At 44.7% G+C, this 24,881-nt stretch overlaps 1 protein-coding gene across 4 annotated transcripts in view; it reads right to left on the bottom strand.

Annotated features, from left to right (window-relative positions):
* Nucleotides 1-5,512, bottom strand: part of PHACTR2 (phosphatase and actin regulator 2) — a 274,251-nt gene extending 268,739 nt beyond the window's left edge. For all 4 annotated transcript variants that reach the window (XM_045499878.1, XM_045499879.1, XM_045499883.1 and 1 more), the window contains exon 1: nt 5,188-5,512. In XM_045499878.1, the coding sequence (XP_045355834.1) occupies nt 5,188-5,401 (214 nt within the window). In that variant the 5' untranslated portion in view covers nt 5,402-5,512. The remainder of the gene's footprint in view (nt 1-5,187) is intronic.
* Nucleotides 5,513-24,881: the final 19,369 nt, after the last annotated feature.

Here is a 24,881-nt window from a genome sequence, read left to right as displayed (position 1 = left end):
AATAGTTTTATCCTCGGGGGTCCCTGAGAGGCGCTCTGAGAGCACAGGCCAAGTGTAGACAAGAAAGGACTTCCCCCAATGGGACGGGTGACCATCGGCTGCAGAGCCCGTCCTGGACAGCAGCCCCTCGCGCTTGTGGCCAGGCAGCTGTGGGTATGGGCTGAAAGAACATCCAGGTTTGCTAGATTTCTTTCTCCCTCTTCACTGAACACACCAGAGATCGAAGACTCCAGAAAAAGATCCTGCATTTCCCTCACCTATACACCTAATCATACCAGGACGAGGAATGCTGGAGAGATGAATCAAGGTACCAAAAGAGCTGAGGCTGTTTCTGTGCAAGTTTTATTAAGTGGTCCATTCACCCATACTTCCCTTTTCTGAGATGCCTCACAGGGTTCTCTGCTCTGTGCAGCCCAACATGTAAGACTGAGAGTCATCACTTGAACACAGCCTCTTGGTCCAAAAGGTGCAGTACAGTACCTGGAACACAGTACTTGCCGAAAGATTACAGAAGGAATATGCCCTATGTTGTATCCTAAGGCTCTTTATTCACTAAACATTGGGCTTATCAGAAGAGCACATCAGAACACTCTGAAAATGTTTTAGTCACTCATGCAGAAAAAGATCGGTCTGAAAATTAAGGGAACACCAGTCCATATATCATGAAAAGCTTGCTCAGGGATTTTTTTTTTTTTTTAATGGATAAAATACTACTACATTTACAAAGAAATGTTAGATTTTCAATATCCAGAACTTTTGCTGAATTCCAGAACTGTGAGTTCAAAAACCATAAAGCAAAATCAATCTGCATTTTTCTAAAGCAAAAGTCTGTTTTTATAAGCCCAAAAAAAGGGCTTGCGTGTCAATTCTAATGTTATTTAAAGTATATTTTTAAAATGTTCTTTCTTATTTGAATATATTTGGTTTTCTTCGCATTTTATATGGATTTTAAAATATAAAACTATAGCTTTTGTGAAACCAATGCATTTTTATCATGTGAAAAAAAAACCCTGCTCAAATCACAAGTTAAAAGCCCTTGAAGTCTGAGATGCTTTTCTTTCAACGTTTATTTATTTTTATTTTTGGGACAGAGAGAGACAGAGCATGAACGGGGGAGGGGCAGAGAGAGAGGGAGACACAGAATCGGAAACAGGCTCCAGGCTCTGAGCCATCAGCCCAGAGCCCGACACGGGGCTCGAACTCACGGACCGCGAGATCGTGACCTGGCTGAAGTCGGACGCTTAATCGACTGCGCCACCCAGGCGCCCCTAAGATGCTTTTCTTAACAAAAATCTAGTAATGAAACACAGACAGGAGGGGCGCCTGGGTGGCTCAGTGGGTTAGGCGTCTGACTTCTGCTCAGGTCATGATCTCGTGGTTCTTGAGTTTGAGCCCCATGTTGGGCTCTGTGCTGACAGCTCAGAGCCTGGAGTCTGCTTCAGATTCTGTGTCTCCCTCTCTGCCTCTCCCCTGCTTGCTCTCTGTCTCTCTCTCAAAAATAAATAAAACAAAAACAAAAACAAAACAAACAGGAGAAGTGGAATCTCTTGTGATATTCCAGCAGCATCAACACAGTCTTGCACAGAGGTCTTTAAAAAAATATGCTTCATGGGCACCTGGGTGGTCAGTTAGTTAAATGTCTGACTCTTGATTTCATCTCAGGTCATGATCTCACAGTTTGCGGGTTCGAGCCCTGCGCTGGGCTCTGTGCTGAGAGCATGGAGCCTGCCTAGGATTCTCTCTCTCTCCCTCTCTCTCTCTCTGCCCTCACCCCCGACCCTGGCTTGTGCTCTCTCACTCTCTCTCAAAATAAATAAATAAACTTTATAAAAAGAAAGAATTTAAAAATATATATATATGCTTCATACTGGACTGACTCTTATCGCCATAGCTGGCAAAATTTTAGAAGCCAAGTTTTTCAAGTTTTCAGTTATTCTTTCAAGGGAAGAAACATGGAGAGGAAATGAGGGACGGGGTGACAGATGGGGTAGCCTGGGAGTGGATGTTTTTTTGGAGCGAGGTTCTTTGATAACCCATGACACCTCACAGTCTTCTCCTCCTTCCCCTCTTCTGCTCCCTCACATCCATACATCCTTGCAAAACATGATGCCCCCTCCCCACTCAACACTCTCTCCAGGTGAATTAACCCATTATTAGAAATTAACCCTTAGGAAGGACTTAGTGACAACCAGCTAGAATCAAGAATGGGATGGGGCACCTGGGTGGCGCAGTCGGTTAAGCGTCCGACTTCAGCCAGGTCACGATCTCGCGGTCCGTGAGTTCGAGCCCCGCGTCGGGCTCTGGGCTGATGGCTCAGAGCCTGGAGCCTGTTTCCGATTCTGTGTCTCCCTCTCACTCTGCCCCTCCCCTGTTCATGCTCTGTCTCTCTCTGTCCCAAAAATAAATAAACGTTGAAAAAAAAAAAAAAAAAAAAAAAAGAATGGGAGTGAGAGGTGCCATTTGGGAGGTGGCCGCAGCAGAAGGGAGTTCTACTAGGACGTGAGAAGGTACTGAACCAAATCCTTCAACCTTACACTTGCCCAGGCCAACCCTGGCCACAGCATCACAACAGACCTGGCAGCAAGCTATGTGGACACACGGTTCTCAAAGCCTGCTGCACGAGAGAATCACCCAGTACTCGGGCTGTACCTGATGCCAATTAAACCAGAATCCCTGGGGGGAGGGACCTAGCCATAAACTGTTTGTTGTTGTCGTTGTTGTTGTTTTAACTCCCCAAGTGACTCTAATGTGTAACCAACTTTGAAAACCGGTGTCAGAAAATAGTGCATCTCAAATGCTACGTGTCTAAAAACAACCTGAGAATCCGTGAAATGCAGATTGGAAATAAGCTGGTTTGGGGTAAGGTCCGAGCTTCTGAGGTGAGACCCATGCTGCCCGTCTGGGCCAGTTCTGGCAAGACCACATGCGATCTAGCTCCAGATACTGCCCACATGTGTGCAGAGCTCCTGAGGAAGGCCTGGAAACTGGGCTGCCCTACACCAGGCCAAGCAATGTTTCCACAAGGTGGTGTAACCTTCCCCTCGTGCCCCTAAAACAACTCTGCTATCCCAGGCCGGTCACATCTTGCTGACTCTCTGGCATCCATGCAGAGGCTGCAGGATTCTAGGGAAACACTCTGTGTGTCAGTGAGGGGCCAGCTCATTCGTTACCTCTCTGACTCTAAGAAATGCAGGGAGCTCCTGGTGACACTTAGCCTGCTCTTAAATAAATGCAAGACTCAGTTCTGAAAATGGAATACAGTAACTTAGAAGACATTCACTCTTTTACACGTGGGTCAGTATCCCAGGGTGCAGGGGACAAGTCAGCTGAAAGTTGCCCCTTCCCAAAGTCCTCTAAGAGCACACTGAAGATACAGAGTTCTTGGAAGTAAAATAATGTTACAAATGGAAGTCCATAGTTCACATAATGTATACTTTGCACACTCACATTTGAGAGTTCTTTACTGCCCTGTGGGGCACAGTCGGTTAAGTGTCCGACTTTTGATCTCGGCTCAGGTCACGATCTCATAGTTGGTGAGTTCGAGCCCTGCATCAGGCTCTGTGCTGATGATGGCAGGGAGCCTGCTTGGGATTCTGTCTCTCCTCTCTGCCCTTTCCTTGCTTGTGTGTGCTCTCCCTCCCTCTCTCTCTCAAAATAAGTAAGTTAACATTAAAAAAATTATATAAGAAAAAATAAAATTCTTTACTGCCCTTCTTTTGCACACCTGCCTTAATTTCTAGCTATGAAGATGAAAAACAAATTTTATCTAGTCACCAAATTGACTAATTCTTAGTTGGTTCTTTAGAGTCATTTGAACGGCTAATCTTTGTAAAATCCAATCAAGATTATCCACCGGTCAAGTTCGGTTTGGCCAAGACCTAAAAAGCAGGAGGTGAATCACATTCAACTCAGTGCTTTCACCATATGAATTTGGCAGAATATTCTTTTCTCAAGTACCATGACCCACATCTCACTACCTGTATTTAACAATTCTGAGTGGCTTTATCCAGCATGATCTGCAAAGTCAGATCAACAATACCTCTGATACTGTCTAAGTATACACGTTGTGTGGCGAAACGATATTACAAGCACAGGAAGACGGCGGGTTCTGATGGAAAACAGAGCTAGCTAGCTGGAATGTAGTCAGAGGTATGGAAATGTGCCTTTTTTGAACAAGACACTTGGCCTCAGGTAGCTGTGAGGTTGAGTCACAGCTCAAAGGCCTGACCTCAGAGCGCCGCACCGGCCTTGGACTGCTGTGGGTAGTTTTGATGTTCGCTTTCGTTTCCAGCTTCCCAGCTTCCATGCATCCTCCTTGGATGCAAATCGGAAAGCAATCCCTGGGCAGTTAACAAATCCGTGGACTTTTAAAAACAGTTCTACGGTTCCTAAACTGATGCTTTGTTCAAGAGCATTTAAAAATGATGAGTTATTTAATCCTCCGTGCGGTAGCTCCACACTCATTCCCACTTTAAGTACCGAGATACGAGAGACAAAGGTAAGTGGTTTGCCCCACGTTACCCGGCGCAACCACCCGCCCTCGGCCGAGTTCCTGGTTCTGCCGGTCGCAGTGCACAGACCGCGCCGAGGAGGGGCCAGGGCGCTAGGCAAGCAAGGGCCGAGCGAATCGGCTGCAGACGCGGAGGTGCTGGATCGAGCCTCTCTGTCAAATAACAGTGAGAACCAGGGGCGCAAACAGCCTGGCCAAACTCTCAGTACCACCTGCACGGTTTTTACAGGGAGGAAAAACTCAGGCCCTGAGTCCTCTGACCAGCACCCCCCACCCCCAAAAAGAACCCTTTATTTCAAAAGCACGAGCAGTTAGGAGGGTTTCCAAGACCTGCATTGGCCCTGGCCCCCATCGTGAGGGAGCCGCACCCTTCCGCCGGATCAAAGTCTCTTTCTGTCCCGCACCGCCGCGCTCGCTGACCCAGAGGGCTGCACCCCAGCTCGCAGAGACGCGCGCCCACCCGGCGCACCGACCGCAGCCCTGCTGGAGCATCTCCGGCCGAAGGAACCAGCCGCCGGCAGCAGAGCAGGAGGACCGCGCGGGGAGCTCCGTTGCGCCCTCCCCTGCGCTCACTGCAGCCCCTCCCCTCCCGCCCGCGTCCCGGGCCGGCCGCGTCCCGCCGCCACCTGCCCCGACCGGCCCTCCCCCGGCCCCCCCAGCGCCCGGAGCCGCCTTACCTGAGCCGGAGATGTGGACCCGGAGCGGGCGGCCCCTGCTGGAGCACGACGATAGGTCACTCTGGGAGCGGCCGCGGGGGCTCGGGTCGCCGGGCAGCCAGCGCTGAGCGGGCGCCGGCGGCAGGGCGGCCGCCTGAGGCTCGGGGGCTGCGGCCGCTGCCTGCTCGGCGGGCTCGCCCGGGGGCTCCGCGGCGCGTCTGCCCGCCTCGGCCATGGGCTCCCGGCGGCGGCCGGCCCGGAGCGCGGGGTGGGGCCGCCTGCGCTGCCGGGAGCGGCGACCCCGAAGCAGCGCAGAGGGCGGGGAGGCTGGACGCTGGGCGCCAGAAGCCGGTGGGGAGGGCGGGAGGAGGAAGAGGACAGAAAAGTTTGCACAGGAAGGAGCCGCCTACAGCCGGCTCTCGCTCCGGCGGGCAAAAGCCGCAGGGCTCGGAGCGGGGCCGCCCTCGGTGCCCGCGAACCTCCCGGCTGCTCCTCCCCCAGGCCCAGGCACTGCCCTTTGCGCGAGGGCAGCAGCGGGGTCCGCTCCGGCCGAGCGGCTGGTCACCCAGCAAGCCGACCTCAGAGAAGCGGCGTCTGGGCTTCAGGAGCTGTGATGTAAGGTCAAGGTTAACAATGCATTTCCATTTCTTTGGGATGGGGGCGGGGATGCCAGATACACGCTCTGGGGTCGCCGTGGGATGGAACAGAAATGGCCATACCCAGTTGACAGACACGAGACCGCGGCGCAAAGGACACCAGACCTGCCGGTGGCTTAGTGGCAGATCCAGGACCTTCTAGCCCTCAAAGCCCTTCTCTACCCTCGACCGTTGGCCACACTCCTGGGTTTCTGTCGACTGGGTAAACTCAAAGGTCATGTTTAAAAGGCCAGTCTTCCGAGAACTGAATAAATAACACAGATTTGATTACTGAGTCTACGCTTTCTAACGGAAAGACAGGTTTCCTGGCCGCCGTGGACTGCAAATATCTTTGTTGATACACCATGCCTTGTCGGATTGTGCAAACTGGGCAAGTGGAGATTTCGCTGATTCGGCGGGGTATTTCGCAGGATAAGCTTTATCAGGTTCACATTAGGCCCCCAAGTTGTGACTTGCCCAGAAGAGAAAGGCTGTAAATCAGGCTCAAGAGTCACCTGAAGAATCATTCCTGAAAACTCATGGCAAGGGGTGCCTGGGTGGCTCAGTTGGTTAAGTGTCCGACTTCAGCTCAGGTCATGATCTCACGGTCTGTGAGTTTGAGCCCTGCGTCAGGCTCTGTGCTGACAGCTCAGAGCCTGGAGCCTGCTTCGGATTCTGTGTCTCCCTCTCTCTTTGCCCCCTCCCCACTCATGCTTTGTCTCTCTCTGTCTCAAAGATAAATAAAAAAAAAAAAAAAAATTAAAAAAAAAAAAAAAAAAAAACTCATGGCAAGAGAGGAATGTCCCTGGGTTCAGTCACGGGCCAAAGATAGGTAGCAGGAAGAGAAGAGGTGGGGGGGAGGGAGAGGGGGAAGGGGTTAGCAATGAATGAACATTCATTGAGGCACCATGTTTCAGGTGGATGTCAGACACTTTGCACATATTTTATCCTTTAGTAAGAAAACCAGCCCAGCAGAGGAGGTAAGAGAAAGGAGGGACAGAAATGAGGGGTGCCAGCTAGGGAGGTCCCTTACTACCCAGAAAGGCCTTTGTAGCAACTAGGTCGTAATAATAGCAATACCTCACCCTTAACCATTTAAAATGTCTTTCACCTAGAATTTTCACAGCAACCCTGTGCAGAGGGTATGATTATTCCAGCTTTGCTGTGAAAACCATCCAAATACAGGTACATTTCCACCCAGTCAGCCACGCTCACCTGGTCCTGCTCTAAATATTTTCTACTTTTCCACCTCTTCAACTTTACACGCCTCCAAATGTGACTTTACTTTCTGATACCTCGGAAGTGTAGGACAGAAAAAAGATGTCCCTGCTTCTGAGCATTGACTTGTATTGTTTTAGTCGGTGGGGTAGCTCGATGGGTTTCTCCGTTTCCCCGAATGATCATCATTAGTTTACAGTGGTGATTCTCATCATCATCATCTGCTACCCCATGGGTTATATCACCCAGTGATGCTGTCTGACTCCTTACATCCACTTTCTCAGCAGTTAGCCCCCCCCCACCACCGCCGCCGCGAGCTGCCTGATCTTTGGGGCACACATCCCTGTTCTCTGCAGGTGGGGATCCCCCCACTTTACTCCCCATGGGTTACAGCATGAGAGCTCCAGCTATCCTTCCAGGACTCCTGCTTTCTCTCCTTCCTCTGCTTTCTCTTCTGCATCATCTCTTGTGAAGATAAATAAAGGAGTGATTAAATACTTCAGAACACAGAAGCCTTCCCTGGTGTATTATTCAGTTATCCAGCAATTTACCATTTCAGCTATTTTTCCATAAATACGTATTCGAGTGTCTGTGTGGGTCAGGCAGCATGCTAAGCACTCCATGCCTTCAAGGAGCCCCTCAACCCTATGTTCCTCCAGTCATTTCCCCTTCACAGCCCAGCTTCTAGAGAAAGTAACATCTGCTTGCTAATCCCGTTGTTCCCCATGCATTCCGTTATTCTCTGGGTGTGTCGCTTCTGTCCCCACTGCTGGAGGAGTGGAGCCACTTGGGCTAAAATCACTTTTGAGCACCTAAGTGTCCACTGCAGTGGGAACCTCTCAGGTCTGACTTAATCTGGCCCCTGCCCCAGCTTTTGATACTCTTGACCGCTTGTCCCCTTTCTGGATTCTGCCTCCCTGGTTTCTGGGACATTCATCTCACCGGGTGTTTGTCCAACCTCTGCCTCCTTGTTCCCTTCTACTCGGGGTCTCTTTTTCCATTTATTCTTACCCAATGTTCCCCAGCGTCCATCCTTTTTCTTCACACTTGACATGTTTTCCTAGGAAATCCCACCCTCAGTTCTGAATTGCACAGACTCCCACACCTCTGTCTCCAGCCCAGCCCTCTCTCCTGGGCATCAGAGCCCAGTCTTGATGCTTCCTTGATGCATGGCAGTCAACATTCCCAGAGCTGAACTCTTCCCCTCCCTCCTCCTCCTCCTCCTCCTCCTCCTCCTCCACAAATATCTAAAATAAATATCTCCAGGGGTGCCTGGGTGGCTCAGTTAAGCATCTCATTTTGGCTCAGGTCTTGATCTCACAGTTCGTGGGTTCAAGCCCCACATCAGGCTCTGTGCTGACAGCTCAGAGCCTGGAGCCTGCTGCAGATTCTGTGTCTCCCTCTCTCTCTGCCTTTCATCTACTTGCTTGCGCTCTCTCTCTCTCTCAAAAATAAATAAACATTAAAAATAAATAAATAAATAAATAAATAAATAAATAAATATCTCCAGAATCTGTTTCCTCCCTGCTCTTCTCCTTCTGCCACTTCTTTAAATTGAGACTTGTCTTCTGTTTTCTCCTAAAGGGAAGGCCTCTGCCTCTAGGCTCCCTTCCTCTCACTCTGCCCCTCTGTCATTCCTAGAATGATCTTTCCAAAATGCTCACAAGATTGTGCTGTTCCTCCATTAACATCCCTTTAAAAAAAAAAAAAAAAAAAAGTTTGTTTATTATTGAGAGACAGAGAGACACAGAGCATGAGCAGGGGACGGGCAGAGAGAGAGGGAGACACAGAATCCAAAGCAGGCTCCAGGCTCCGAGCTGTCAGTGCAGAGCCCGACGTGGGGCTTGAACTCATGAACCGTGAGATCGTGACCTGAGCCGAAGCCAGACGCTTAACCGACTGAGCCACCCAAGTGTCCCCATTAACATCTCTTCTAAATGAGTGTCCATGATACACATTGAAGTGTCTGTTCCTCGGCATGGCAGATCAGGACTTCTATCACTTGCCCCTACTCTTTCCTCACTATTATACACACCCTGCCCTGCGGTGTGCAGATCTCTTTGTGGCTCCCTGTTCCTCTCCTCACAGCGCCTTCACACCCCCATTTCCTCTGCCTGGAGTGTGATTCCTGCCTTCCTTAACTGACCAACCATCACTCATCCTTCAAGCCTCACGTCAAGTATCCCCCCTTCCATGAAGCTTTCCTGAAACCTCCCTCACCTCCAAGTCAGGCCAGGCCCCCTCCTAGTGTCAGAATGTCCCATGTGTGTCTCTGTTAGGTCACTTTTCACACAGGGTTGTAGTTGTTGGGGCACTAACCTCTGTCCCCTACTCCCTGTGAGCTACCTGAGGGCAGCAGGTACTGAGACCGGCCCTTGTTCTCTCAGAATGCTGTGTGTTCAATGAATGAATCAATAAATGAAATCTGTCTGGGGAGACAGACATTAACAATTACCAGGCAATTCATGGCAAGTGACAAAGCTGAGAAGTATGTGGAAGGTGCTATGGAAACCCAAAGGAGCAGGCACCTAATTTGTCCCAGGTGAAGGATCAGGGAAGGCTTCTCAGAGGAAGTGGTTTCTGAGATGCAGAGGCACCCAGGATGTCTGAGGCACAGACGCTTGAGAAAGACACTCCTCAGGACACTGTAATAGATGGTTGGAGAACAGGAAGTCTAGGAGGAGCAGCTAACTTTTGAGTCTAGAAAGGTGGACAAGAAGTGGATTGGAACTCACTTCAAATATCCTTATGTTTATGCAATACTAAAATAGTTAGACATCATATTTATTTGGGGCTTGTTTATTTCTGGTTTTGTTTATCCTGTCTGACTCCTGCTATAAGATTTCCGTTTTCTTAGCAATGTCCTCTTGGCATCTAGGACAATATTTTGCCCAGCAATTAAACCTATTTGACAGACTGATAAAAAGAGGCAGATGGTTCCATTTTTCAAAGCAAAATATTTCTAAATGGTATTAATCAGTTTGTTTGTTTGGCTTTTTTCATTAAACGTCATTTCTGAGAGGTTAGAGACAAAAACTGAAGATGTGAAAGGAACTACTTTTAATTACGCAGTGTTGTAATGGGATTTAACACACCAAAAACATAATCTCATCGTTTGCCTATTGTCTTTAAAATAGTGGTTTATGAAGCATCTGAATGGCTCATTTGGTTCAGTGTCCAACTCTTGATTTTGGCTCAGGTCATGATCTCACGGCTGGTGAGTTTGAGCCCCACGTCGGGCTCGGTGCTGACAGCATGGAGCCTGCCTGAGATTCTCTCTCTCTTCCTCTCTCCCTGCTCCTCCCCCACTTGCCCTCTCTAAATAAATAAATAAATAAATAAATAAATAAATAAATACTAAAAAATTTAAATAAAATGATGATTTATGTAAGAATATAAAAGACATAACGATGGGGCGCCTGGGTGGCGCAGTCGGTTAAGCGTCCGACTTCAGCCAGGTCACGATCTCGCAGTCCGTGAGTTCGAGCCCCGCGTCAGGCTCTGGGCTGATGGCTCAGAGCCTGGAGCCTGTTTCCGATTCTGTGTCTCCCTCTCTCTGTCTGCCCCTCCCCCGTTCATGCTCTGTCTCTCTCTGTCCCAAAAATAAATAAACGTTGAAAAAAAAATTAAAAAAAAAAGAATATAAAAGACATAATGAAAATGTATCAATTACTTTGATCTACCCATTAGAGCCTAGGACACTCTAAGCTCTCAGCAGGAGCATGTGGATGGAATGCATGTCCTTCAAGGCCACTGTCTTCCTCCTCCCTCACCAGGCCACGTGGGCCTCTCCTAACGTCACAACTGACTTCAAGGGTTCTTTGTATATTATAGTTTCACTTATGGAAGGAGGTCTTTTTATTCAAAAATTTTAATACATAGTGCAAGGTGCTGGCATTTGCAAAATTAAACATGCTAGGGAGCTAAAGGATATTTAGTAAATCGTTGATACTTCATAGTGTGGTAGTGTTTAGATATGAGTGGTGTCCAACACCTGTACTGCTCAGGTTAAAATCAAACTCCCTGAAGACATTTCTTGAAGACAATACCAATCCCCTTGTAACTTGGATTACTTTTATAATGTAAATTTATTGTGCTGTCTTCCCCTGCGCCCCCCCCCATATACAGAAATTTCCATTTATGAGATTTTCTATATAAAGCATGCACACAGCAATATAAAAGTTTTCTTAGGAAATACCATTCCAGAATACATGGCATCAGACATGAGTATCTTTCATGGACAATATTATTTCCTTAATACATGTAGATAAAATCGCCATGAGTGAAGGAAGGGAAATCAAAGTAATAATATCTGAAAAGCAGTGTCATAGATCGGAATGGATGATACACAGTCAAAATAAAATAACAGAAAAGCAAGGCATCCAGGTAATGAAAAGAGCTTGGTAACAAAACAAACAAAACAAAACAAAACAAAACAAAACAAAAAGGAAGATAAAGGACCATAACATGTGAACATAGGCCTGCGTTTGAGGTTGCACTACACAGGAAAAAGAGGAAATGGAAACTCTTTATGATGACCTCTAGGGTTTCTTCTGGTCTGAGATTCGATGGTTCTACAATAATTTTTTGTTTGAGTTTGTTTTAAAACTGAAGATTAGAGGGGCGCCTGGGTGGCGCAGTCGGTTGAGCGTCCGACTTCAGCCAGGTCACGATCTCGCGGTCCGTGAGTTCGAGCCCCGCGTCGGGCTCTGGGCTGACGGCTCAGAGCCTGGAGCCTGCTTCCGATTCTGTGTCTCCCTCTCTCTCTGCCCCTCCCCCATTCATGCTCTGTCTCTCTCTGTCCCAAAAATAAATAAACGTTGAAAAAAAAAAAAAATTTTAAAACTGAAGATTAGATTGTTTTATGGGAGAGGCCAAAGCGGGTTCACAGCGGGTTCACCATTTCTCTGTGGGGTATAAGGCTGCGAAAATTAACATCTTTCTCTTTTTTCCCCTCCCCTCTCTTCTTCCTCTCTCCTTTTCTTCCTTTCTCACTCTACATTAAACAGCTACTCTGTCCTACTATGTGTAGGCTCTGTGCCAGGCATAGAGGTAAAGGAATCTCTCCAATCTCAGACCAACAGCCATGGACACAGGCTATACAAACAACAATGGCGAGACAAAGGAGGCAATTGTTGATCCTCTTTCATGGGTCAGGAAAGACTTCAAGGGGGAGAACATAAGAAGGAGGTCCTTAAAAACTGCGTGGGGATGAAAAAGAGAAAGAGGCAGGGAAAGCATGGATGGCATAGAGAATACCACCACAGGGGCCCAGGAGGAGAGTGGGGAAAGAGGATATGGAACACAGAGGGTCATCAAGGGATTTAAGCAGTGTTGCAACATGATCAGAGTCATCTTTCGCTTCCATTTTGATACCTTGATTTGACACCTAAGTGATACATATACTTGATATGTTGAGTTGTTTTAAGGAGTTGAAATAATGCACATGAAGTGCTGAGTGTAATGACTAAGCATAAACAGGTACTTGGAACTCAATACGATGCTCTAAGACAGATAGGATATGCACTAGATTTCTTTATTTCTACAAATCATACCCAGCCCAGCCGTATCCACAAGGTGGCCCAAAAGACATTTTCCAGAATTCCTTCCTTCTCCTTGAAACAAACAAGAAGTATTTACAGCTTTAAGAAGATAGGAAGGGACTGTCCCGTGGTTCCCAAGGTCAGCTACAGGGTCCTTCACCTAGACTTCCAGACATCGGCATGCTCCCATGACACTCAGTCAACACAGAAGTCACCCTTTCCATGTCCTGACTCTCCAGAGACTGTTAGAAGGGTGCTAATGTACCCGTCACTAAGATATCAAAAGTCTCAACCCCATTCCCAGTTGGAGGTGGAGGTGTCCAACACCTCTGGGGATTGGATCCTCCTCAACTCAACCCTCAAAACACTAAAATCAGTTTGTTGGTGGGAATGCAAAGTGGCACAGCCCCTTTGGAAACTAGTTTGGCAGTTTCTTATGAGGTGAAATGCACACTTACTCTGTGACTCAACACTCCCATGCATAAGTATTTACCCAAGGGAAATGAAAACTCACGTTCATGCGAAAATCTGAAGGCAAGTGTTTATAACAGCTTTATTCATAATCTCCAAAAACTTAAAACAACCCCCAAAAAGTACATCCACACAATGGAATACTACTCACCAATATAAAGGTATGAACTACTGATAGGTACGGGATGCAGGAATCTCAAAAGCATCACGATAAGTAAAAGAAGCCAGACGTAAATGACTTCATGCAGTATTATTCCACTTTAGTAGTGTTCTGGAAAAGGCAAAACTATAAGGACAGAAGAGACAGCATGCTGGGCATATGAAGATGGGAAATTTTTTTGGCTAATGAAATTGTTCTATGTCTTGACTCTAATGGTGATTGTGCAACTGTATTTGTCAAAAGTCATAGAATAATGTGCCAAAAACAGGAAATTTTACTGTGATTAAATTATACATCAGGAAAAAAGAAAAGGAAAAAAAAATCCCGCCACATCGCCCTCCCTTTCCTTCCCTTTGGGGATTTAACCAAACCAAAGGAGAGTTCACCCACCTGTTGCACGGCAAGCCAATAGAAACTGACATTGGGCTTTAACAGTGGAGGAAGATAGGCTATTTATTTATTGGTGTGGTGCCATCTAGAAGAAGGGGAGCTAATCCTCAAGTCCCAGATGCCCTGACAGCTTACAAGCAGGAGTTTTTGAAGGGTGAAAAGTCAGGATAAGGGTTTCATGCTCTTGGATCGTGCTGATTGATTAGGCGTAATCAATGGCCGGCTACGATATTTCCTTTCTTGATCATCTTGTCCCTTCCGGTGACTCTCTGGTTTCAGTGTGATTGTAGTGAGGTGGTGGTTCCGCTTTAGGGGCCTGGAACTGTAGGATGTTACGGGCAGATGACATTAGCGATGTCATCTCTAGAACAGAAAGGGAAAGGTTCTACATCCTGTGACTATTATCACTATTTTCTTGCAAACACGGCACATTATGTTTGTTATCTCAGGCAGAACAGCATCCCACAGACTTTTTGGGAAACAACTTTATATGTTATTTCCTGAGGCAATTTTAGAGGCTTCTTTAACAGTCACTAAGGGCTATGTGACTCTGGTCAGAAGCAGGGAGGAGCCATAGGTCTGAATTGTGGGATCTGGGGGCGGGGGCGGAGGCGGGGAGGGCATTGCATCCCTGGTTTCAGGGACAATCTGGCCAAGTTTCCTTGAATGGCCAAAATTTCCAGCAGAGACCTGCTTAAAGATTTTTTTATGCTTGGAAACTTCTCTAGCATGGAGGCCTTGTAATCACATGCAAAAATAAATGTTAAAGTGCTATTATGTGGCTCCCACAAAACAAAGGTCTATGCTTCTGGAAGGGAGACAAATTGATTCATCTGCAGCTGCACCAGGTGGTGATGGTCCGGGGAGGGGGGACCCAACAAACAAAACACAAATGTCAGTATAGGAGTCTTTTGGACTTGGTGATTTCAAGTTTGTTTGTTTTTAAGCAAATAACTCCCGAACAAATTGAACTTTCAGAAGGGGGGGTGGCAAATAATCCCTCGATGAGATGACCCTGAAGAAAAACAAAGACAATAACACCTCTTGAACTATTTTCTGCTCCATTCTCTCTCAGAATAGCATCCCACCACAGGATTTGTTCTTCAGGCCGGGTCTGCTGGAGTGAAGGGGGGGAGATGGAGACAGCAGGGTTCAAGAGAAACGGGGAGTGCAGAGGGACATGGTGGCAGGGGGAGGCCAGGAGTAAATAGAGAAACATGGTCAATTCTCACGGGTATAATTCTTTCAAGGGTGCTCTAACAGGAAACAGCTGGAAGAGAGGGTGCTTTAGCTAGGTTGGCCATGGGAGGCCTTTCTGAAGATGGGACCTATACACAGATCTAAAAGATGAGGCATCATAGGTACCAAGGCACAGAAGCCACGATTCCAGGAAGAGGGACCAGCAGATGGGAAAACTCTGCAGGAAGAATGAGCCATGGAAAGGCAGCCAGGGAGGCTGGGAAGTACTGAACAAGTGTGAGCTGTGGGTGGTAAGGGTGACGCAGAAAAGAAGGGGGGGGGGGGATCTAGGGCCTCTGCTACTCCACGTGGAACAAAATATATAAGATTTTAAGCATGAGAGTGCGATAATCTGAATTACACCATTTTGGATTTATTTGTTTATTTTGTGTGTGTGCACGCATGGATGGGTTGGAAGTGGGAAAGCCGTGAACGGAGGTCACTCTGAGAGTTTTGGCTTGGAAAAAAGTGGTAAAACTTGCTTTTTTTTTTTTTTAAAGAAATAGGAAACTGGTTTTATTCAATATTTAAAAAATAAGCAAAGCTATAATAATTAAAACAATGTGGTGCTAGCAGATTAACAGCTGTTAAAATTTATTTAACACATAAAATGTATCAGATAGCATTCTAAGAACTTTATATGTATAACCCCTTCAAGCCTCACAAAAACCCTACAAGACAAGAACTTTGCAGCGCTATTTTAAGGCTGAGGAACAAAGGCACAGAGAGATTAAGTAAAATGTCGCAAGCCCCAGTGGTCTTACATGGTCTGGTTCCAGAGCCCATGCTATAACCACACATCATATGACCTGTTGGCACCAATGAGATGGCTAAGCTCATGAGACAGAATATGGAATCCTAATCAGTCCCAAATATACCTAAATCTTAGTCTATCATAAAGGCACCATCACAAATCAATGGGAATTAATCAATAAACTCTGCTTGAAATTTTTCCAAAGCATTTGGAAACTCTTTTGTAAAACTTCCTTTGACACATTCACAAAGAGACATTAAATAAAGATGGATTAAAGAATTAAATGCCAAAAACACAAACCATGAAAAGTTAGAAAAAAATGGGACAGAAAAGCACTTTCTAGAAAAATTTAAAAAAAGGAAAAGTACTTTCTAGAAATGAAAGTAATGGAAGAAATCGCAAAGGAAAAAAAATCAAGAGGTTTGACTTCGTAAAAATTAAGGACTATAATGTAAAACAATTCAGAAACAAAATGAAAAGAAATTGCTTTCCAGAAATATTGTATCCAATTTTCATTATGGTTCACAAGATTGCATCAATTTATTCACTTGCTTGCAGTATTTGAGAGCTCTCATAATTTATCAGCATTGGCCATAAAAATTTTAAAAACATTTTCTAAATTGACAAGAAAGGAAATGCTAGGTTTCTGTTATTATTATTACCATTTTAAAAGTCTTGTGATTTGGAATACCTATGTGATCTCTTTATTGGCCATTTGTATTTTGTTTGTGAGATCGTTGCTCATGCCTTTCTCTGTTTATCTGTGGGGATTTTATTTAGCCTTATTGATTTGTGGGAGCACTTTATGGATTAGGAGAGTACAGGGTTTTGTTTTTTTTTTCATATTTGTAGAAAACATATTTTCCCAGTTCGTTGTTTACTTTTTCATTTCTATTTTACATTTTTTTTTTTGCTATTGTTAATGGATTTTTTTTTCAAGCCAGTTGTGTATACAGAAAAGCTATTGATTTTTACATCTTTGTGACCTGTTATCTTATTGAACTCTTTTTAGCTCTAGGAGTTTTCAGTTTATTCTGTCTTGGTTTTTGTTTTTTGGTTTTTTTTGGTCCATAATAATATCATCCACAAAAACAAGGGAGGGATAAAGTGAGGAAAAGAGGAAAGGGGTGGGGGTGGGGATCATGGGGAGGATACTTTCTTTTCCTTGCTAATAATAAACTCTTATTTAGGTTTGATATGCTATTTCTTTAGCTCGAATTTCCAGCAAATATGGTCGTAATCAATTTGATAGCTTTTCTTTATTCTAATGGGAATGTCCCTAGAATTTGACTCTTAAGTATGAAGTTGGCTCCTGATTTGCTATAGAAATTAATAAGTATCTTAGGAATGATTTTTCCAGTCTAAATATTGTAGCAGGATATAATTCCTATCAAAGATGGTAATAGGTATAAAAGCAAAACTTTAAACTTAATGCAGAAAACACAGTGGCAACACCATACATTTTTGAGGGCAGAACAAAAAGTCCTCAACTATTTTCTCTCTTATGGGACAATTAAAAACAAAACAAACAAACAAACAAAAAAACCAGTCCCTTGATTTTCCTTTGGGCAATACTCCTCCTCCATTTGTAGAAATCAACCCTTGGTTGCTTAAACTGAAGTTTAATTTATATACATTATGTCAATTTAAATGTACAATTTGATGAGTTTTGACAGATGGACACACTAGTGAAATTACCACAATCACAATGCTGACAATTTCTACCACCCCCAAAAGATTTCTCCTGCTCCTTTGCAGTCCAACTCTCCCTCTGCCCAAAACCCCAGGCAACTACTGACCTGCTTTTTTTGTCATTATGGATTACTTGGCATTTTCTGGAATTTTATGTAAATGGACATACTGTATGGACTCTTTTGTATCAGTGTGATTTTTGTTTGTTTGTTTTTAGTTAACTCCATTCCTACTTCTAGAAAGGTAGAGATGGCCCCTTGAGAGGTAAAGAAATGTGGTGCTACTAACACATTCCATTTCCTGGAATGAACTGCAAGATCCCCTGGAACCACGAAGAATATTCTTACTTTAGGAAATTAGTGAGAAGCTCTAGTATTAGTGGTCAGAGAGGGTCAATTAGATCCTTTGCATTTTGAGGATTTACAAGGAAAAGTGTACTTACTCCTGGCATTGATGCTTACTCCTTGGAAGGGAAAGGGGAATAGATGTTTTGAGTCCACGAAGGCTTAGACTCCAGAACCAATCATGACCCAGTGCTCTGAAATTCTGAAGATGACCATGTGTGTAAACTGAAAAGACTCACCGAGGCACTCAGAGAGATGGCCACTCAAGTGTGCCAAAATTGCTAACCATGGAGATGTCTCATCTTGAAAACCAGATGTGGACCCCTACGCTATCTGGGGTGCAAGCCAAAAGAAGTGATCATGGAGAGCAGCCACCTTGAAAACCCAGTACCCTGGGGATTTAGGGAGGTCATATGTGTACATTAGTTTCTCATTCTCATACCACAAACTTAGTAGCTGAAAACAAAACAAATGGGGGCACCTGGGTGGCTCAGTTGGTTGTGTCTAACTTCCGTTCAGGTCATGATTTCATGGTTTGTGGGTTCAAGTCCCGCATCAGGCTCTGTGCTGACAGCTCAGAGCCTGGATCCTGCTTCAGATTCTGTATCACCCTCTCTCTCTGCTCCTCCCCTGCTCATGCTCTGTCTCTCTCTCTCAAAAACAAATAAACATTGAAAACAAAACAAATATATTATCTTATATTTCTGGAGGTCAGAAGTCCAAAATGGGTTTCACTGAAGTAAAATCTAAGTATTGGCAGATCTGTGGAAGCTCTGGGAACGAATCCAATTCCTTACCTTTTCATCTTCTAGAGACTGCAAGCATTCTTTGGCTCCTGATTCTCTTCCATCTTTAAAGCTAGCAATGGTCAGTCAACTCTTCTTCATGATGCCATCCTTCTGGATCTGACTCTTCTGCAATCCTCTTCCCCTTTTAAGGACCTTTGTGATTACATTTGGCTCAGCCAACTAATCCAAACTAATCTCCTTATTTTAAGGTCGGTATTTTAGCAACCTTAACTCCACCTGCAATCTAAATTCCCCTTTGCCACATGACGTATTACATATTCGTTAGAGGTTTTGAGAATTAGGAGTGGACATCCTCAGGGAGTGGTGCTGGTGGTATGATTTTGTCTACAACAGTTTGTGAACTGAAGGAGCTACAAAGAGCTACCACTCTGAGAAACACACACCAGCCTCCTGGCTAGGCTAGAGAGGGCCATCCAGGTGAGTTCAATTTTCTAGCTCACCATCATGAGAGCCCATACACAGTCATCCTGGGCAACCAGGGAAATGACCATGAGTGGGAAGGAAAACCTGTGAAGAACCCAGGAGGCCAGCCCTAAATGTACCACAGCACAGAACCAGGATTGTTTGTTCAATTCTGCAGGGCAGTTTGCAACAGAATTCACAACCAGGTTGAGGAGCATCAAGAAGCTGGGCAGTTGTGGATGGTCCAACACCAGTGTTCTCCCCACTGGGGATGTGGAAGTTGGGACTTCCTGTTTTTTAAAACAGACTTTTTTTTTCTTAGAGAGAGAGAGAGAGAGAGAGCAAGAGCATGAGCAGGGGAAGAGGGGCAGGAGAGAAGGAGAATCTTAAGCAGGAGCTCAGCTTGGAGCCTGACTTGGGGCTCAATCCCATGACCCTGGGATCATGACCTGAGCCAAAATCAAGAGTAGGATGCTCAACCAACTGAGCCACCCAGCCGTCCAGGGACTTACTTACTTTTTTTTTTTTTTTTTTTAAATATCATGAGCACCTACAACAGCTCATGTGGAAAGGGAGATATATTAGGATATTAAGCCTTCTGCCAAGAAGATAAGTAGGTATTTGAGGCAGAATTACTGAAGATAAACAAAACACAATGAACAAGGTATCAAAAATTGAAATCAAGATAAGATCCAGCACTGTACGTAAGAAAACAAAAAGAGTAAATGAAAAAATCCCATTATTCTGAGGATGAATCCATACATGTAAGATCATGTTTCATCACTTTACAAAAGTAAGGCAGTCCTGAGAGTTCTTTATTTGTTATGTTGCCCAGTAGGTGATACAGAAGGATTCAGATATGGATCTTGCCTTCAAAGTTAAGCAAGAAGGTTGCATAGTAGTTTCTGAAAAACTAAAATGAATGTTTCATTTTTATAATCCCATTTTACCTGTTGATGAATAAACTGCACCATTTAAATTTTCTGTGAAAATTGGGAAAGCAAAATATAGAGAATAAATCTTATATAGATGTTTGAGAGATCCTTCCTGTTTAGAATGAACATTTAAGCAGTTTTGTGGTCAGATAACAATATGGACTGTACTGCTCTTTGCAGAATGAAGTTCTTTCTGATAAGTTCTCAAGGTATCAATATCCATGGATGAAGATAATGTATTGTAAAGGGAAGTGGGTTGTAGTCTCCATCTAGAGACTTTAAGGGATTGTAGTCATGTACATTACATGTTGCCATCTTTAATTCCTTGATAAGAGGGTGTACAGACAATAATATGAGAAAGGGGTCTCTGCATGGTGCCTGTTTGCAGGGTATGGCATCTCTTCAGGTGAGCCAGCCATCACCTTACCACCGCACACACTTTATTTTGACTACGGTGTCATGATACAATCCTTGATAGTTCTCTAGGTCTCACCTATTGTAGCCTCACATGGGGCTCTGGTCTTTTTTTTTTTTTCGATTTTTTTTCTATTCCTATTTTTTTTCTTTTTTCTTTTTTTTTTTTTTTTTTTTTTTTTTTCTATTTCTACATCTCTACACCAATGTGGGGCTCAAACTCACAGACCTGAGATCAAGAGTTGCCCACTTTACCAACTGAGCCAACCAGGCACCCCAAGGCCCTGGTTATCTTATGAGAACATCATAGGAATTTCTTCTTAGATTTTGCCTGCAAGACTAACTCTTCATATCTTGAAATGTCTTCAGCTACTCTAGTAAATAGCCCTCAGTGTTCTAAAAGGGATAAGACCCTCTTCCTCCCTCTTATGAAAATTACTTGAGGCTTTTCTAATCTTCCTTACAGGTCTTATCTATAGATTGTCCTCAGAAGACTCTCTCCCCCTGGTGATTTCCCTCCCTTTACTCAAATACTCTACACATCTCCCTCACAGCAGTCCTTAATCACTGCTTATCTCTGTGGCTACTTCATCTCCTCACTTGAGACTCTGGCTTTTGAGGGAAACACAGTTCTTGGAAGCTTTCTGAGGTCTGGCTTTATATCCTGGGCACCTGACTTATGCTGATGGCCTCTGCCTAGAACACCTTTGTTCCCACTGTCTGGCTAACTAAATTAACTTACTCATCCTTGGGACCTCAGTTTGAATTTTAATTCCCCAAAGAAGCCTTCTCTGCCCCCAGACTAGATCAGAGGGTCTACAATATCTATAATATTATATTTGGGTGGTCATTTTTGTTTGTTTGCTTGTTTTCTTTTGTTCAGGTGGCCATTTGTTCAATGTCTTTACTTTCCACTAGAAAGTAAACCATATGGGTTTCCTTGCCATTGCCACTGCTGGGCCCAGCTCAGTGCCTGGTACAGAGCAGGGGCTGAATAAATGTATTTTGACCTAATGAAGTAAAGGAGTAATGACCGTCAGGGCAGCTCTGAGTTTAGCACGATGGTTGAAAACATGGGCCATAGTCTCTTTGGGCAAGTTATTTAGGCTCTTTGTGCCTCTTGTAGAATGGGGCTTAGAAGAGAGGCCAGCATAGAGTGAGTCCTAAATGGTACGTACCAACACCTTAAAAACCTACCTCTCTGCAATCACGGCATTTTCATGATCACCACATTCAATTGTTGCTTTTCTAATGCACTTACCCGGCCCACATCGATATAAATATTTCATCTAATCTCTTTGTATATTTTTAGAGCTTACTATCCTGCTTCCCTAAGTTCCCAGGGCTGACTTCTCTATCAGTGCAGGAGGCACAGTGCCCAGGGCCCACAACACTTGTAGATGCCCACATAAGTGTTTTAATTTCTCCTAAAATTTGAGAGAGGGGGGAAAAAAAACACCTTAAACTTTAAAGAAAATGTTTACATATATAAATATATATGACCTATATTTTATATATATTTCATATACATGCCATTTATATATGCTTTATACATGGCTTTTATATAAAATATATCAAATATATTTGCTTTTTACCAACAAATCTATTATATATATAACATATATACAAATATGTATATATTACATATTATATATATGTGTGTGTATCTGTGTATCTATGTATGTATCTATCTATCATCTGTCTGTGTATCTATGGAGGAGGAAGGATGCCATGAAGGCATCAGGCCTGGTGCTCCCAGCCTGCCGCTCTATGTATCCGAGTCTTCCAGGTTCAGTAAAAAGAAATAACTGAAATACCAGTGCAGTGGCATCACAACCTCTGCGCATCATTGAGTGGTTTAGCGCAAGGGCAGGCTGCTCAATGCGAAAGGCCACCCAGCAGCAGGTGATCTCTCCATCCCAGCCCTTTCCTCTGAAAGAATGCGCTCCCCCTTCAGAACCTGCCGTGGAGAGCGCTGGGCTCCCCTTCCTCACCAGCCGGTCCCCTGCCGCTGGGCTGGTCCCGGGTTCCTCAGGCAGGTTTCCTGCCACACTCATCTTTTCCCACCCTGGTGTGCCCCGCGGGACACAGCCTCCTGCCCCCAGCCCCGTGCTGGTCCCCTACCTTGCAGTGGTTCTTCAGGTTTCCTCTTCACCGCTCACCTCTCTCCTCCTCCCTTCCTCCTCTTCACTCATGGTTCCTGCACACTGTCTGCTTTTCTCGAACATCGTGGGTTGTTTTTGATTCCAAATTTCAGGCACTCTGTTTCTCTTGCTACCCTTCTATTTTCTTTTTATTAGCTTCATGGTGTTGTGTTCTTTTTATTATTATTATTATTATTATTATTATTATTATTTTCTCATCTTTCTTTTCTTTATCTGAGTATAGTTGACATACAGTTACATTAGTTTCAGGTGTACAACGTAGGGATTTGACAAGTTTATACATCATGCTGTCTTCACCACAAGTGCAGCTACCATCTGTCCTGTTACATCTCTATTACAATATTGCTGACTATATTCCTTATGCTGTGCTTTTTATTCCCGCAACGTACTCATTCCATAACTGGAAGCCTCTAGCTCCCTCTCCTCTTCATCCAATTTGCCAGTCCCCCACCCCTTTCCCCTTTGGCAACCAGCAGTTTGTTCTCTGTATTTACAGGTCTGATTCTGCTTTATGTTTATTCCTTTTTTAGATTCCCATCTAAGTGGAATCACATGGTGTTTGTCTTTCTCCGTCTGACTTATTTCACTTAGCATAATACCCATTGGGTCTGCCCGTGTTGTCTCAAATGGCACAATCTCATTCTTTTTTATGGCTGAGTAATATTCTGTTACATATACAAATACAAACACACATACCACATTTTCCTTATCCACTCCTCTATTGATGGACACTTAGGTTGCCTCCTTATCTTGGCTGTTGTAAATAACACTGCAGTAAACATAAGGGTGCATAGATCTTTTTAACTTCGTGTTTTTGTTTTCTTTGGGTAAATACCCAATAGTGGAATCATATATGGCATTTGTATTTTTAATTTTTTGAGGAGTTTCCAAGTATTCTCCATAATAGCTACTCCTTCTTTTCTTTTCTCCTTTTCTTTTCCTTTCCTTCTCTCTTCTCTTCTCTTCCCTTCTCTTCTCTTCTCTTCTCTTCTCTTCTCTTCTCTTCTCTTCTCTTCTCTTTCTTCTCTCTTTCTCTCCTTTGCCCAGCCCCCTTTCAGACTTCTCTTAGTTCTTTTTCTTTTCCAAGCTCTCTTTAAAAAAAAAAAAAAAATTGTCCCTTTTCTGTTTTTTGCTTCCTCTTCCTCTGAGGCCTTGGCCGTTCCCTCCCACTGCTAACCAGGGCTGTGGAAACTCCACCCCTGTTCTGACTGGCAGGGCCCTGGGGACATCAGCTGCCTCAGCCATGAGGACCACTGGAAAGGAGACTTCATGTGTGGCACAGACCTCTTCTCCCAGAATTGGGCCTCCATGCACAGGCACTAATTAGACCATTCACTTTTTAATGAAGACATTGGGAAGGAGAGAAATAGGAGGCAAATGTGTTGCACATCCTGATGTTTGACTGTGTATCATGGTCTAAATCACTGGGTGCTACCCACTGTTGTGCAGAGAAAAGGTAGTTTCGATGGGGTGTTGGGGTGTTGATGGGGGTTCAGAGCCGACAGCCAAGAAAGAATTCTTGAGGATGTCTTTGATGCAAAAAGGTGATTTTATTAAAGCACGGGGACAGGACTGTGGGCAGGAAGACCTGCCCTGGGGTCCTGCAGAATGACTGCTTATATACTGTGGGATTGGGGGAGGTCAAGTCAAGAGGAAGGTTCTCAAAGGGATTTCCATTTGCTGAAGAGGATTTACACATTGCTGGAGGCCCAGCTATTGTTTTTCCCTCCACTAAAGCATTATGATTAAGATAGTAAGGAGTTCATGGAGATTAGGCTCTTGATGAGATATTTGTAAACTGATGCAGACACTAGCAGTTTAACCATTTGTTTCCTGTCCTTTCCTTTGTTCTTGGGCAGCCAGGAGTGCCTGAGGAATACCACAAATCCCACCTGGGGTTGCTTGTTTGCAGGGTGTCAGCTTGCCTTATGCTCCCGCATCAGTTTCTTTGTTTTGTTTATACTTGACCTGCTTGCCTTTGCAACCCAACACATTTTTCCTCTCCCCCGTACACACACCAGTTCGTCGTGGGGCAAAATTAGTTGTTCAATTTGGACAAAATGTAGATAAACGCTGTAAATTAAACAGTCTCTTTAGCAAATATTTAGGCTTTACTTTGGGTTAAAGTGTCCGGAGTCTCCGAGGCTTTCCTCTCCCCTGCTTCTTCGTAATGTGGAAGGGGGTTGGGGGCAGGGAGGCTTAGGCCTTGTCCTTCGGGTGCTGGCTGGTGAGGATCATGGTACCTCTGCTTCTTCTGATCCTGGCGGTGTTCCCAGATGAAGACTGAAGCTGCTAGAATTCATGATCAGGTCTCTGTTGGACCCACATCTGTTTTCACTGGGAAGCTAGAGTCCTCTGAGCTATGGCTACAACCCCCACATCCTTGGCATAGAGAACCAGCCACAGGGAACCACTCAGGCCAGACTTCCTGTGAAGTTCTCAGCTACTTCTGGGTCCTGTCTGTATCACTCAAGTATCAGGGTCACCCAGGAAAGCTAAAAAGCAGCCTCTCCGTCTGCCTAACCACATGGCTCCACCTAGTTA

Source organism: Leopardus geoffroyi, chromosome B2 (assembly GCF_018350155.1).
Source record: "Leopardus geoffroyi isolate Oge1 chromosome B2, O.geoffroyi_Oge1_pat1.0, whole genome shotgun sequence".
Taxonomy (NCBI): domain Eukaryota; kingdom Metazoa; phylum Chordata; class Mammalia; order Carnivora; family Felidae; genus Leopardus; species Leopardus geoffroyi.
This window is presented reverse-complemented; position numbering and strand designations above follow the sequence as displayed.